General features: G+C 38.0%; 1 protein-coding gene across 1 annotated transcript; it reads right to left on the bottom strand.

Moving 5' to 3' along the window:
- Nucleotides 1-3,964: 3,964 nt before the first annotated feature.
- Nucleotides 3,965-9,888, bottom strand: LOC149841090 (E3 ubiquitin-protein ligase RZF1-like). The gene is made up of 2 exons (XM_090003585.1): nucleotides 8,794-9,888; nucleotides 3,965-4,307 (listed from the first exon to the last, which is right to left on the bottom strand). The coding sequence occupies exon 1, from the start codon at nucleotides 9,750-9,752 to the stop codon at nucleotides 8,835-8,837; it is 918 nt and encodes a 305-aa protein (XP_089859711.1). The 5' UTR covers nucleotides 9,753-9,888; the 3' UTR covers nucleotides 3,965-4,307; nucleotides 8,794-8,834.
- Nucleotides 9,889-16,597: the final 6,709 nt, after the last annotated feature.

The raw sequence follows: 16,597 nt of genomic DNA, 5'->3' as shown, positions 1-16,597 counted from the left end.
TTTTCATATGTTAAATTTAGAATTTAAATATAAAAAATTAAAAAATCAAGAAAAGATTCAAAACAAAAAAAAAATCAAATCAAATGAGAAATTAAAGCTTCATTATCTATCTCATAACATGAGACATGCATTTGAATAGGATGAGATATGAGTTAAAATCAAATTAGAAAGGGCTTCAGCATTTTTTAGTTTGTTCCGATGGATTAGGGTCTTTAAAACCCTAATTTAGTCCTTCGATTAAAGTCTTCCACCACCGAGTGAGGGTTTTAAAGAGAGAGAGGGGCGACTTCATTTTTTTTAACGTTGGGATGGAGGAGTGTTACGGTTTTTTGTATACCGAGGCACGGGCGGACACACATCTCTCATTGGTTTTAGCTGATGCTTTTATTCTCGTTCATGAACTTCATGTTGCATTTGATATTCTTATGATATTTTGTTGTTTATTCACTTGCAATTCATAATTGGGATCACAGTCAGTTTTTAGTGTCTCATGGTTTCCAAGGGAAACCCAATATTAATTTGCTTCTTAGGTCTGGAAAATTTTTATTGTTAGATGAGAAATGTAAGAAATAAAATTCTGGGGCTCCTTGTGTGTGTTTTGCTTATTTTCTAATGTTTGATTACAATATCAAACTGCAACTCTTGCAAGAATAAAGTCCATATTTTCTTCTCTGCTACTGCTTTTGAGTGGTTCTCTTTTGATCTCATGTGAATTTGTGAAGTTCTACAAATTCATAAATTTTGTTGTGTGAGCTCTTTTGATTGTTGAATCTTCCTAGTGACCGACTTAACAAACATAAATTTAAATATTTCTACACACTAATTTTGCTGGCTATTTGATGCAAATCCAAGACAGGATTCACAAGAATCTACTGTCTACAAAACTACAATCTACTCCTAATGTATGATACGCTGGGAATCTACTGTTTATGTGTGTTTTGATGTCGAGTTTTGATTTCTCTTGCAAAGCTTTTTATTCATTGGTGTTAGCATTCACTTGTTTGTTGTAGATGGAAGATGGTGGGAAAGTTCAGGTTGTATGGGAGCCTGGGAATCGATCGACGAATGATTTGAAGCTATCCATCTTCAGAGGGATCGGTAATGGAATAGGTAGTGACGATGCAGGTGCAGAAAGAGTGGGCAAGAGAAAAATCTCATGGCAAGATCAGGCAGCTCTAAGAGTTTGAGCTTTTTGAACTACAGTAAGACCACTGTATCTTCTTGGCCAGCATACCCTCGGTTCATTGTGATTTTTTTTTTTTTTGTTATGGTTGCCATTGTATAAAGACAATATAGTAGTCAATCCAAATTTTAGAATCTAACCTCTACTGATGATTCTATGCTGAGAGTGAGAGTGAGAGAGAGAGAGATGCTTGAGAAATGTTGGGCATTTTAGGTGGGTCATCTACATCTTTTGTTTATTGAAACCATTGTGGTTTAGTTCTACCAAATTTGCAGTGGGGAGATTGATCTGCAGGTGCTCGTGAAAGCGGTTTTACCAGAGAGAGAGAAAGAGCTTCGAGAACTATTAATTATTTCATCTATATTTTAATAGGTTAGTTATACCAGTTTTGCATGTGTAGTATGATCGACAGGCGCTCAAGAACGAAATTGGTCTATAACCAAATAGAAATTGCCCACGAGGGCACCATCTGAGTTGACCTAATGCTTTCAAGTTGAAAGAAGTCGAAGAGTTTGATATCTGTGGTATGCATCTTTTGCAGCAAGGCCTTTGCCAAATGGAAAAATATCCCCAGCGAGTAAGGGAAAATACTCAAGGAGTTTTACACTTACACTGCGGACACCAACTCAGGTACATGGTTAGCGCGACACCAATTTCATGTTTGTGATTTGTGGTGGTGGAGGCTGGTTGTGATGGTCTGATTGGTTGTTATATGTGTATGTGCGCATGGGCAACTAACATTTTCATTTACATGAAGATGATGACACATTTTCCACCTTTGATAACTGAAATTTGAGCAATCCACAATCTAGATTACATTGTCCAACCGAGTCTCCAAAAACTGATCTGGTTAGGTTCACTTTAACAATGCTCCTCTGTTGGTTTTGGTACAAATCTTGTTCTTGCAAGAAAGACCCTGTGCCAAGCTGAAGGTCCAGGTTAGTATCCCTCTACCACACGCTGCTTAAGAGATATCTGGTAGGGCTCTGCCTAACCCCAGCTTGCCTTTCAAACAAACAAAACAAAAATATCGACAAATTTTGAAATGATCATGAAATTTAAAAGTTCTTGGTTTTTAAAAAAAAAATATTTGAAAAATATTAGTCTATATGAATATAAGCTCAAAAAATATAGATAATATGAAAATACCTGAAAATTGTTTTTGTTGTGCTAATATACGATGAAAATGTGATATTTTGAAAACATCATGTTTTTTGAGGTATATATCAACCCTTAAAAATATTATGATAAATTACAATATTTTATGTCTGGGTCTTGGCCAATAAGCACCGGTAAAATCTAAAACAATCAGTTGTGCCTTTAAGCCCACAATGCTGATATTCATAATCACCACTTATGTTGGTAAAGCGAATTTTTGAAAGTGAGAAAAGTCGCGAATATTTTCAAATTTTAGTTATATGGAGAACATGTTGAGAGGATACCAGTATATATAAAATAGTAAAAAATATATATAAACTTATGGATAACATTAACAATATTAAAAAGTTAAAAATGTGTTTTTAATGTGTTAGTATCACGTTGAGAGAGAGAGAGTCTTTTACAATTTGATATCCATATTCGGATGACCATAATTTGATATCCATATTCGCGTCAAAAATCTATATCAAGGCAAAATCCAATTAGAGATTCATATTCGAGGCAAAAATCCAATTTGAGATTCATATTCGAGACAAAAATCTAATTTGAGATCCATATTTGAGGCACAAATCTATATTCAAGGCAAATATCCAGTTCGACATCCCTATTCGGTGCAAAAATCCAATTTGAGATCCATATTCAGGGCAAAAATTCATATTACGATAAAAATCCAATTTGAGATCCATATTCGAAGCAAAAATCTAAGGCAAAAATCCATATTTGGGGCAAAAATCCAATTCTAAATCCATATTCAGGGCAAAAAATCATGATTTTAAATATACTTTCGTAATTGAATTCATATCCGAACAAAAAACCATAATAAACTACTTAAAACATGTAAAATAATAAACGAATTGGGTCATACAATCCAAAATGAAGTAATTCGACCCATTATCCATGACTGTTAAGTTGTCCGCACATAGTCATCAAACAACAAACATTTGAAACATAGCATCTGTGTACGATCCAAACAAACGTTGGACTTGAAATAGTTATTAAAGAATGAGCAAAACCAATGTTTTGTTCTATCTTTTTTGTTCATTTCATCCAACCCTAAACAAACCATCAAACATACCCTGGATGACCAATACCAAGGGGCAATGTTTGAGAGCCAAGTTTGATTATCTAGAAAATCAACTAAATCCACCACCCAAATCTTCCAAGTGTACCGCCATTTCTTTACCCATGAGCATAGTGTCAACATTTTAAGACAGCAATAAATTGGCACTAGAGTTCTCGAGAGATTTTCAGAATTTTTATTTGTCATTTTTTTGGCAAAATTTTGGCAAAAAAAAAAAAAAACGGACGAGGTGAGTATGCCCAGCAAAGTTGATTCGGTTCAAGCAACAAATGCAGATAGGCAGGCATATTGATTTTGAATTAAAACTGGGGACCAAAAAGAACCCAAGATAGGTGAAATTTGGCCAGGGCGGCAAAGAGCGTATACGACCTCATAAATATTAAATTTACCAAATGGAAATGGAAAACCAGCAGTCTTTTCCCCCTTTTTTCCTTTTTAACTTTCCTTTGTATTCATAACATTCCTCTGCATTTATGAGCAGTAAGGAGCCACAAAATTGAAATATTTCCAGAAACCAGAAGGAAGCTGTGAAACAAGATATTGAGGCAACAAACTATATATATGGAAGTATTTCTGATCTATTTTATCCTACTAAGATATCCGGCCATTAAATAAACATGGGAACGAAAAAAATTAATGAAAAAAAATGCCAATGACATAAAAAAGAGGCTAGTATACGGAAAGGAAGTAACCATAAAAATTATACAGACCACCTTTGTTCCATAACAAGTGCTCGGAGTACTCTTTCCGCAGTAGATTTGCAGCTCAATTCTAGTTACATCCTGCCAGGTTGATGGCTACGTACAAACAGCAAGCACCTGCTGATCATTGGGAGCTCGCTAACATGACAGCTGGTCATAACACAGTTGTATAAAACCCAGCAACCTATCAGATAGATTGTTTTAAGCAATAATTAAAGAAAAAAGTACCCAATGTTTTCTTCTCATGAAGTAAACAGAACATCTGCAATACATGCAAGAAACTCATGGAGTTTGCGCTGAATATAATCTATTCCTTGCTACCCACCAAGTATCAGTACTAGTGAATAATTTAACGTGTGTGTGTATTTCTGTGCTACATTAAAAAATAATTATAAACTGAATATGTAGAACAAACAGGCAAGAGTTCACAAGAAATGTACGAGTGTAAATTTGTTCTTTTGTGAGCAAGAAGTTATTCAAACTTGAATCCTGATGGTAACATGGTAATATCATATATCATTATAATTCAATTGTCTTGACCCGTAAATATAAAGCGCTTCCGAACTCCTAAACACTTTCAGGTCAGTTCTCCCTTCCAACTTCACATGGATATAAAAATCTTCTCCTTGCTTTTGCTTCCATCATTGTTTCCATTTCCCTATCAAACAAGACTAACTTTTAGCATCTGAAATATCGTTTTTTCAACAAAAAAAGAAATGACAAAATATCACTACTAGAAACTGCAAGTAAAAAAATATTTTGAAATACAAGCACTTTAAGAAGAAAATAAAATCTGTTTAAAGAACGAATAATTCGAAGAACCAGAAACTTTAAAAAGAAGCAGCAAGAAGAAAAGGGCTTTATGGTAACTGATTGCAAGCGCAAACCGAAGAGCTTACCAGCTATGACTATTAGAAAAAGGCTTGGATAAAAGAGAAAAATCCAATTTAACCTATTACCAGATATAGAAAAATATTAGAAAAAGTTTGTGTTCAGTTTGCAGCATGACTGCAGAATCCAACTTCAGGTCAAATGCACACTATCTAAGGTGGTCACTTATCATATCTCCCATCTTTGTACCCTTCCATTTCTCATCTAACAAGGTCTCTCCTTGATAAAGCTGTTCTTTTCTGGAAAACAAAAAAACCAACAAGAAAACCTCAACACTTCTGGATATAAAACTTGGTAAAGAACTCCATTTTTGCCCACAAACTGCTGCTCTTCTCAACTCTACTTTTCAGCTTCCTCATACAAAATTTCCAGTTAAAAAGCGGGACATTTTCAGGACATTACTTTACTCAAGGGTAAGCATTGCAGGTTCATTAAACCTAGACCTACAGTGATCAGGTTGAGAACCATTCGGCTAAAAGAGATTGTTCAGGAAAGGAAAGAGAATATGTCAGTTTCTTTCAACAGCATACGCCCAAGTTAGCCTCAACTAAAGAGCCAAAGGAACATAATGCATCGACTGTCAAATTATAGGAATAACTTTGAAAGAGACCAGCATGAATTTCTGGATCATCCCTCCAGACTTTATTGAAAGTATTCAACAATGAAAACTGGTGCATCTCACAAAGTCATCCCATGTTGATTCACAGTGCAAGGTTATGAACTGCAAAAAGATCATAGACGAACATGTTATATGTTCATCTTTAGAAAAAGAACTACAGAAATCATGGACCTGGTGAGATTAAGAATTTCCTGTGTGGGTAGTTCAGACATGTAATTCAACCAACACTGATATACTAAACAGTAATCTCTCCTCCCAGCCCCCAGCCCCTTCTTTCTTTTCTTCTTCTTCTTTTCCTTTTCCTTCCCTGTTCTTTATTTCCTTTTTTTCTTACATATATATATATACAGGTATTTGTGTGTTTAAATATATTTCACAAGCATATTTATATAAATATAATATATATATCTATTTTTTGTCATTCGTACATTAGGTATTTTTTTTTTTGCTGACTAGGCCGACTAGTCCCCGTTAGTCCTTGACTAGGCCTTTTTAGGGTTTAAAGATTAGGTGCTAACTAGCGCTTTTGACTACATAGGTTTTAGGTAGGAAATCATCTGAATCTTTAGCTGCTTGGGGTATTGGTGCATAACAAAAACGATGGCTTTTTGTCACTCGGTGAAAAGGCTTAATTTCTAATATATATTATTTTCCAACATATTCTTAATATTCCTACAACAAATTACCAGTTTTAGCTCCCCTAACCCAGATAATTACATAGGAAAAATACATGAATGGTTCAGCAGGGTAGTCTCTCAAAAGCATGAAGTATACATAAATGGTTCAGCAGAACAAAAAAAATCTCATTGTCCTTTCCAATGTGGTCAGAATTGTATCAGACCCTGAATCAATTTTTTAAATGATTCACGGAAATGGCTGATTCCGATTCTGAACCAAATCGAGCTGAATCGACCAATTTTTTACCAGAAGATGACATGTCAGGAAAAATATTAAAATAATATTACACAATATTAAAAAATATTTTAAACTTTTTTATATTAATCCGATTCAGCTCGTTTTGTATCGATTTTTTGCTGATACAATACAAATCAGTAGATTCAGTCCGATACTGACAACATCGGTCATTTCCTTATGCTAACCATAAAAAACATACCAATAGTAATCTCTAAGAGCAATGTGGACAAAGGCTGAATAAGTTCCGGTTAAGGGGCAGGCATTAGAGTTTGTAACTCATCACAAAGATGCTGAAAAAGGGCCAGAGTATGCACCTTAAAACCACAAGGTGATGGTCATCATAAGCCATTAGTCATGCTTTCTTTTTCTCTTTTGGACAGGCAAGACAGGTGCCAGGTCCAGCAGGATGATCAACTAGGATATACTGATGTTCTACGCATGTGCTTGAGGCTCCTAAAATATCAAATTGACAATCTTTTCCTTAACTACAACATATAGAAGGCATCAACCACACTGCATGGCACATCGAGCGGCCATGACATCTACCAGACTGACAGTTTTATCAACTAAAGAGTAAGCTTTTCTCAGCATCATAATATCATGCAATTTGCAGTTTACTCAGTTGGAAAAGTCTGACAGCCAAATCTTTCTCCACCCTTCCTAGTAACTCACTCCATAATACCATAACTCTGACTGGAGTTCCAATAAGTTTGTCAGTTTTCTTTGAAGTTCTGAACCATTCAAAAAAATTGGTCTAAAATAATAAATTAACATGTCCATTTCAACCATATGGAAAAGAACAAGAAACAGTAGAAGTATCAAATGCATTAGTTAAGAAAAAAAAGGGAACAAGTCCCTAGCAGAAGTCAATTTGAAATGTAAGGGTTTCAACTTTTGTCAACCACGACCGTTGATCATTTCATCTCCCTTAAAACATGAACTTTGCAATTGCAAGATGATTCTCCTCTAAACGTAAACACGTTGGAAATACAGCTCTATAAAATCGACAACACAAAATGAGGTTACATCACCATGAAATTTAAGCATCAACTTCGATAACGGGAGGATCTAAAGGTGACAAAAAAAGGAATAGATGTAATTTGTTTCTTGGTTAAAGGTGCAATGATTTAGCTAAAACCCATATGTACTATACCCCTAACTTGACAACACCTTAGCTGAGGCATACAGAACTACAGATGAACCAGCGCTGGAGTCGAAAGCTAGGGGAGTGAGATCATTTCTCAAAACAAATGAAAAGATGGAGTAAGGTTTGCAATTGTTGTGTTACATTATCATAAATGAGTTGCTTGAGTTCCTAACTTTATCAAACAAAATCCTCTTATTATTTGAATAATTAATGGTTGTTGGTTCACCAAGAAAATGAGCACTGTCATCATAAGAAGAAAACTTGCACACACGTCCCCTTGGTTCACCAAGAAATAGGGCATTGTGATCATAAGATGAAAACATGCATGCACGCACAAATGCATAATCATTTTTCCCCATATCATGTGAAAAGAGTACAATGAATGCTACTGAAGCACTAAATGCCTCATTCTGATCTTCGACAGAACTGATGATGACAACTATAACGTGATCCCTATTATCATAACAAGTCAGCATCCAAGAGTTGGCTACTTTAATATCCCCAGGCAACTTCTAGAAAATGTAATCAGCGACATCAGGTGCCTCAAGGCTTCAACAGACAAAAGATGAAACACACTACCATGTTTCCATGTCATAACAGAAGGTCAAGAGAAACGAAGCGCCAAAGGGAGTAGATTTACTACAGTTCACAAAAACAAAAAGAAAGCAATAGCCCAAAAGATGGAAGCAGGGTTTTAGCACACCTCTCGGACTCTGTAGTTCTACTGTCAGATAATAGCAATGTGTTGTTTTATGCATTATACATTTACTGCGATTTTTTCTTTGCTCTTTCAATTTTACTATTGTCTTACTGCGATTTTTCTTTGATCCTTCAATTTTACTGTTGTCAAACATCCAGTGATCTAATTTCTTTGTTTTCCCTAAATTTTATGCAAAAGAGTATTAAGCACATATTCTAGTAGATCAGAGGCTGAAGTAAAGAGACGATTTTGATGGTGTAATTTTAGAGAATCCCTAATTTTTTCAACTAAAACCCTAGGAAGATCGATGCTATGAAGCTTCAAGAAAAAATTGAAGGGAAGAAGATGCATCTTTCGACTCACGAGAACATGAAACGAGCGATAGAAACGATTCATACCTAAAGTACGGCATTCTTTTAGGGAGCTCGGGGCAATCCTCTCAGCCGGCCCTAACTTCAGAGACGAGTGAGTCTCCGTCATCGTTGCCACTGGACACGGTCTCCCCGCTGTTTGCTGGCCCGGAGCTCGTCATCCCTACCTGCGTCGGAGAAGTAATGGCGCCGATCTCCCTAGTCGCGGACAGCGCCAAGGTGTGCCTCCTGGCGACGCGCCTCAGCCTACTCGCCATAACGAGGAAATCCTCATAATCCTCGTCGAAGAAGACGTCATCGCCGCCGAGGCCCCGGCGATCGGCCAAGATCCGGCCGGAGAGCTCGGATCCCGGCAGATCCAGGGGGAGTTGGTACCTGCAGACAGGGCAGGAATTGTGCATCGCGAGCCACGGCAGAATGCAGTCGCAGTGGTAGATGTGTCGGCAGGGCAGCTGCTTCGCGTCGATGTCGGCCTCGAACTCGTCCTTGCAGACGGCGCAATTGATGGAATCCTCGGCGAGGATCGCCTTGGTGATCTTGATCGTAGGGATCGCGTCCACCGACGCCTTCGAAGCCGGAAAGGAGCCGCAGTGGCCGGAATCCCCCTCGGCGAGCTGCTGCATCAGGCGTTCGAGGCGGTCGCTGAGGAGGTAGTCTCCCAGGCCGGTACGCCGGAGCCCCGTCTCCTCTCCATGGGGGAATCCATCGTCTTCGCCGTCGAGCAAGAAGTCGAGGCCGCCGGAATGGAGGAAGGGGACGAGGCGGGGGATGTCCGAGCCGAGTCTCCGCCGGCGGACGTAGGCGGCGGTGGGGGAGTGCGGGCCGGCGAACAGGTGGTCGAGGGAGTCAGGGGTCTCCATGGACTCGACGCAGTCGCCGAGGCAATTGGGGCAGCGGAGTGGCTGCCCTTCGAAGAGCGTCACGCTCATGTCGCACGGGTGGCACCAAAACGTCTGCCCCAACCGACTACCCGACGACGACGACATCCCTCTCTCGCGCGCCCGCTTGCGGAGACGACGACGACGACGAGGAGGAAGAAGAAGCAGCAGCAACGACACCGCCACCACCGGGGACGGGCAGAGCCGATTTCTAGAAGAAAATCCAGGAAGGTACACGGCTTTGAGATGAAATTACAAGATTGCCTCGTGACCAAAGCGGCCTTCGCTTTGAAATCTGAAGGGGATCGGTGGGGCCCACGGCCAGGGAGATGAGATTGAAAGAAATGACCGTCCACTGGCCGACTCTCTCACCAGCCTGCTGCTGCTGACGGGGTGAAACCTGATGGCGACCGGCCGGCCTTCGACCTTATCTAGGCTTCGAAACTACGAAACTACCCCTTGGCGATTCCCTCCTTAAGGTATCGCCGGTTCCGTCGCTGGTACGGCTAAAACTGAAAATGCCAAGCGGGTTGCACCAGGGACGGATTCGGTTCGGGATTTTCCTTCTGAACTGATCCAGATTGGGCTGGAATGAGTAGGGGCACGTAGGTGGATCCGGGTTGGTGTCGAGTAAAGTCGGGTCATGCCAACATCCTGGCCTTCTGTTTGCATTTTGGATGAATGCCACGTAGCATATAACTGTTCCGTTGACTTTTTAACTTTTTCAAAATACAAAACGAATGGCCACTATGTTGGCATGAGCAAAAAAGCTCATGTTGAGATCTGCTTTCAGTAGGCCCCCCATTAGATGCAACCCCTGAAGGGCGAGGAATCTAAACCAAAGATCGAGCCCGATTCACTCAGTTCCATCCGCTGGTTTCCTGGTATGGGTGCGGATTAGTCACAGAATACTAGACTAGATCTGACCCATAATGGCTTTTTAAGCCTGCGCTGTGGGGCCACATGAGACGTGTGCATCTGCATGCGTTGTGGGGGCCACATGAGACCCATAATCGATTTATTTACGCTATGAAAATGAGCCCCTTTTTATTTTTATTTTTCGAAACCCAAGCTGGGGCTAGGCAGACCCCACCAGTTATTATTCAACGTACCACTGGGGTTTTGAACCTGCAACGTCCCACATCCTTCCTTGGTTTTAGCTGCAACAAATTTTTTTTTTTTTTCAATGATGGGAAAACCAAACTCAGGATCAAATACCTAATTGAGCTGGCTCAGCCTGCCATACTTATATGGTCACCTTCCTGACCGGTGTAAACCTGTGACACACCTCTTGTCCTCGGGGACTAGCCTGACTTCTACTAAGCCCTTGAAAGGGGTTTGACACTCATGGGAAGATCCACACCATGCCAGTGTGGAATACTGGCATGAATCCAGTCCACATTGCTTCGGTTGTTCCGTATGCCCAAAAAGGTCGAAGTGCGTGCATTCAGGACCTTCCTATGGGGAGGATCCAATCCTAGAAAAACACTTGTTTGGAAATCAGTTATACAAATGTAGACACCCATTTTTGGGCTGGGACGGCACACTAGAGTGCCGTCCTGCCAGTGATGACACCCTTGGGCTGTCCTACCTGGGGACGGCACTCTAGGTTCTGTCCTCCCCTGGGACAGCACTCCGGTGTGTCGTCCTCTCATGGGATGACACTCATTTGTGCCATCTCCCCTTTCAAGGGCATGCATAAGCCTCAAGAAGATGTGTTCCAGTAGAATTGGAGCTTTCCTTGTGCATTTTTGGTCTCTCCTTGTGAATAAGCACATATCTGTTTTGGTTACATTCAAACCAAGAAGCCCTTGATATGTATCCCATTCAGGATTCCTATAAATAGGAGTTGACACTTGAGTCGAGAATCTAAAAATTCATTGCCTTAGTGTTAGCCTTAGAAAGAATGCCTACCCTAACCTTGCACTCACTCTTACTCTCTTCGAGCTTAATCCTTAAATTGTCATGCATATGCGAAGGTATTGTCAAAACCATTACAACAACCATCGTACTTATGCGGAGGTATTGTTGGATCGATAAAAGGACTAAGTGGACCCCAAAGTCCAAAAAAAGGTGATTTTCAAATTGATTGACTTTAGTTTTTATATTAAATTTATTTCTGGCATAAATACTCATACATGTTTGATTTTAATTACATATCTCTCTTCGTGGCAGTGAGCTTCGAGCTACAGAGATCGAAAAATCTTGACACATATTTTTGGACGGATATGAAAAAAGATTTTGTGAAATTTGGGTCTCTTATTCCTTTATCGCAAATTTTTATCAACAGTTTTTGGTGATTGTGATGGGAATACGCAGTGGCGGAGCCAGGGGTGGGCATGGGTGGGCGGTCGCCCACCCCAGAATTAGAAACCGAGTCAAAATATGATACGACTCAGGTTTTCTTTTTCATTCCCCACGATTTGGAGGTTGCATTTTTTCCTTGTGAATGCTTGTCGAAGAAAATCAGAGCAGGGTCGTGCAGGAGTGGAGATCATGCCTCCCTGCGATACAGAGTTGCTCTGCCTCGATGCTGTGGCGAGGACCGTCCCCTCCGAGAGAGAGTTGAGGAGGCACCTCAGTTGGAAGACCTTCGGCTTGCTGCTGGATCACCACCGAGAAGGAGGTGGCTCAACTACCGAAACAGGCTTTCGATCTCGATGTATGATCTTCACCACCATGGAAGCTTCGTGCCACTGCGCCACCGACAGAGGTCGATGATCACCACCCGAAGCCTGCCCACCCAACAAAAAACTTCTGGCTCCGCCACTGGGATACCGTACTTTTTCCAAAATTTCAAAGTTAGAATTGCATTGTCTAGCGATTTCGATCTTCAATAGCCCAAAACCACTACATTTTGTGTTTTTTTGGGCAAACCAGCTTTATCATCTACTTAGTGTTGTCCCATGGAGAGTATGCCATCTAGCAACCTTTGTGTCATCCAACACTCTTTGCACTGTGCAACATCCTTTGTAACATCGACCTATTTTTTTGTCTTCTAATGCAGGCTTTGCCATCTACAAAGCATGTCGTCTGGCACTCTATGTACCGTCTACCTTATTTTCTTCTTTCTATACAAGGCACTGCCATCCATAGAGCCCGTCATCTGGCATTCTCTATGTTGTATGCCTTATCTTTTTTCTTTGTCTCATGCTATGCCATTTACAAAGCCTATAGTATGGCACCCTTTGTGTCATCTGCCATGTTTTTCGCCTTTTGTCCCAGGCTTTGCCAGCCACATAGCCTATCGTCCAGCATGCTTTGTGTCATCCATGTTTTTTGCCTTATGTCGCAGCTTCTGCCATCCACAGAGCCTATTGTCCTGCATAGTTTGTGTTGTCTGACCCATGCCATTAGCAGAGCCCTTTTTGCAGGTTGTGTCATCCCAGGCAAAAGCCACCCTTGCCCTTTATCGTATGTGCCCTTTGTGAACTATCGTCTATCGTCTTACAACCCCTAACTCATGGGGTCTATCATCTAAAAGGCCCTGATTCATAGGGTCAGTCATCTAGATCCCTAACTCACATGGTATGTCGTCTCCTAAAACTTGAGATTTTTTTTTTGGTAATTAAAATGAATAAATGATAAACTTTATGTGCATCTATGACATGAGTGCAATTTCTTGGTTTTCTTGAAATTTTTGAATTATTATGAAATTATGTCTCAAGTTATGCAGAAAATTATAATAATAATTATAAAATTTAAAATATGTGGACTAAACAAGAAAGTAATTGATTTATATATTTTTAGATTATAGATACTAGATTTAGATCTTGATCCTATCATTCGTATCCAATATAGATTTTGACCTTAAATTGGGTAGTGAGTTTAACTCATGGTATTTTGGATTCAACCCAATTAGGTTGGACATAATTCATAATATTTGAATCTAACTAGTGATGGATTTGATTGGATATAACTCATCCAATTTCATTGGATTGGACCCACAGGGTGGGACACTCTAATAACGTCATTATTATTTCGACAGAAATTTCAGCTGATTGGTGACTCACCTACTAAATTATATTAGACATTCATATTTCTCATTTCGAGGGCATCAAAATCGACTATCTACACGTAAATTGGTGTTGGTTTGAACGTTTTATCATCGACCGAAGTTCATGCCTAATTATAGGTCAAAAATTAACGTTCTTCAATATCGACTAAATTTTCTTGTTGATTCGTATGTGTATGATTAAATATAATATCACTACGATGATCTACGTTTTGAGGGCTATCAAATCGATTATTTAAACATCAAATTATATTGAGTCTTTGGCTCTATAGGCCTTCCGAAAGGTTAACATGTCGCTAGAGCTCAAGCCAGGGTAAGTAGTTTTCGCTTTTCTTTTATAGCTTAAGTAATTTTGAAATCTAATAAATTATAACTCATAATTTATTTACTTATTTTATTAATAAATAAAATTAATAGATATTAATCTCTTATAAATGTGACTCTTGTCTAAGCTCATCTATAAATATAAACTCTCATGAGAAGAATTAACAAGTTAGTTCTTTCTCCCTCTCCTCTTCTTATTAGAATTCTCTATTTTCTTTTTTTTTCATAGAACTTTTCTTAGCAACCATTGAAGTTGTTCCAAGGTGTTAGGATAGAAGACGAAGGTCTTGGTGGTTCCTAAAATATGTTTTAGGTAGGATTCATCCTACGCGTAGCATAGATCAAATGCAAACACATAAACTGTGCGTCTTGTCGATTCTATGGGTTGATCCATGTTGGATTAGATCTGAAATAAGTTTAAAAAATATTTTGAAAGTGTTTTTAATTCAATATAATGCATTAAAATAGATTTACAAAATCATGATTGTATAGATTTTTACCTTGAATTTTGTTTTTTCTCCTTCGATCTTGCATGAGATTGAATCTTGGTTATTCTGTTTTCATTTTTTTATCCTAACCCGTTTCAAAAACAAATCAATATCTCTATAAAAATGAAGTTAATAAATAGAACTAAAAATATTAAAATATTTTACACATTTAGGGCTTGAATTTAGAATCTTGTTTCACTTCGTTTGAATCTATTTTAAGGTCGAAACATCCATTGCAACAAAGCATAGGTTTTCTGTCCTATTAGCAAGACTGTTTCGACTAACAATTTTGATAGTTCTAAAGACCCAACCAACACTGATAAAAAAAAATAAAAAAAAAACTGGGTGAAAGGTAACATGTATAAGATGATTATGTAAAAAGAGTTTTGTTAAAAGATTTTTTTGTAAGTTTGGAGAAATTTTCCAAACCAGGATAAATTTTTGCAATTAACCGGATCTGTCTTATAATTTTTCTGAACATGGTTTAGTCCCAGAATTTTTCTGATTTTATTATAAAGAATTTTTTGGTTCTATTTTTTGAACTGTTTTCTTGAGTCATGGGGCTTTACCAATAAAATTGAGAGAGTGTAATTCGGTTCCTGTGATTTTTGGTGAGTTTTTTCAAAAATGGGTTAATAGGGATCCGAATTTATACATTATGACATATATAGATGCTTAATTGTATTTTTCATTATGCGGTATGATTAAACAACATATTATTGCATAAAGAAATCATGTTTTAATGATTGTTTAGGGTTTTTTATGATTCTTGTATAGATAAAATCATATTTAAGATATTTTTTAAAGAGTTTGTGATTCTTGGATAATGTATTTTATTGTTTTAGCAAGATTAGCATGAATATGATAAAATATGCATTATATGAAGATGTAACAATGTTTAGAGCATAAAAAAATCATAATATATTTTGATAGTTTAGATTCTAAAGCATGTATTATGATCATATGACATCTTTTTATGATTGTAGATGATGTTTAGGTATTGTCCATGAGCTTATGCATGATAAAAACCTGATATTCCATATTTATACTTGATTTTTCTTGTTTTTTTCATTATTTATATTGTATTTTCTATGTTGTCTTGATTTCTTGGTCGATATATTTTGGTAAAATAATTATACATCTCAAATCAGATTACCAATGACCAAACTCTTTCATAGAGACCTTTCAAACATCCGTGAGGTGTCTCAAAAAAATATTGGGCCTTACTGGTGTATGAAAGTGAAGGTTATAATTGCTGCAACCCAAGATAAATTTTTTGTCTTGCATGCAAAGTGATTCTTGACAGTCGGTTTTGATAAATCAATGATTTTGAGTTAATGGCTGATTTTTGCATATGTCATTCATATTATATAAATAGATCTAATAAAAATAAAATAAAAATATGTTTCTTTTTTTGTAAATCTTGAAGTTTCACACACATCATGAAATATTTAAGATCTTGTAGAAAACCTGGATCTGGAACTGTCTCAGGTAGGGTCCGATCCAAAAAACCTAGAAAATTCATATGCTGGAGTTTTTTTGCTAACTCAAATGATTCTAAAAGCTAACAAACATACCTTTCACTAGAAAATTTGAAAGGATGAAATCTCTTTTGGATTGGGCCTGGTTATTGCTTCTTTGAGAAACAAGATTTTGGCAGGTTCTGTCAAGAATAAAAAAACAGTTCCAGTTATATAAATTTTTATGGGCAAACAAAATCGTTGTTTTTAGATTTATCACTTAAATTTAAAGTTAATATCTTCTGACATGATGGTGAATTTTTATATAGTTATATATGTTTATTTTGATAGGCTTTCTGATATTATACAATTCTTGATTTTAGATAATATCTTGACTTGTGAAATTATGTTTCTAAAATCATTTGTTTTTTTCGGGGTTTCTCACTTTGGAGCCAAACACATATGTTCTATGTTTTCCATGGGTTTTCACCTTGGGAAGAAACTTTCTTGAGAGCCATCGTGGGCATTCAAGCAAAACATAAGGCTCACTCACCAACCACCTTTCTTGTACCATGAAGACCCTATTTGAAGCATTATATCGTCACCAACCTCCCACTATCACATGCCTTAAAATGATACCACAGCCCATCTCAACTGAGTCTCTCT

The sequence above is a fragment of the Nuphar pumila genome, chromosome 4, assembly GCF_984573655.1.
Source record: "Nuphar pumila chromosome 4, dmNupPumi1.hap1.1, whole genome shotgun sequence".
Taxonomy (NCBI): Eukaryota; Viridiplantae; Streptophyta; class Magnoliopsida; order Nymphaeales; family Nymphaeaceae; genus Nuphar; species Nuphar pumila.
Note: the sequence above shows the minus strand (reverse complement) of the source record. Positions and strands in the feature narration are given on the sequence as shown.

Bases quoted from the DNA above. Each gene is read 5' to 3' on its own strand.
- LOC149841090 (XM_090003585.1), bottom strand. From the start codon at position 9,752: ATGTCGTCGTCGTCGGGTAGTCGGTTGGGGCAGACGTTTTGGTGCCAC.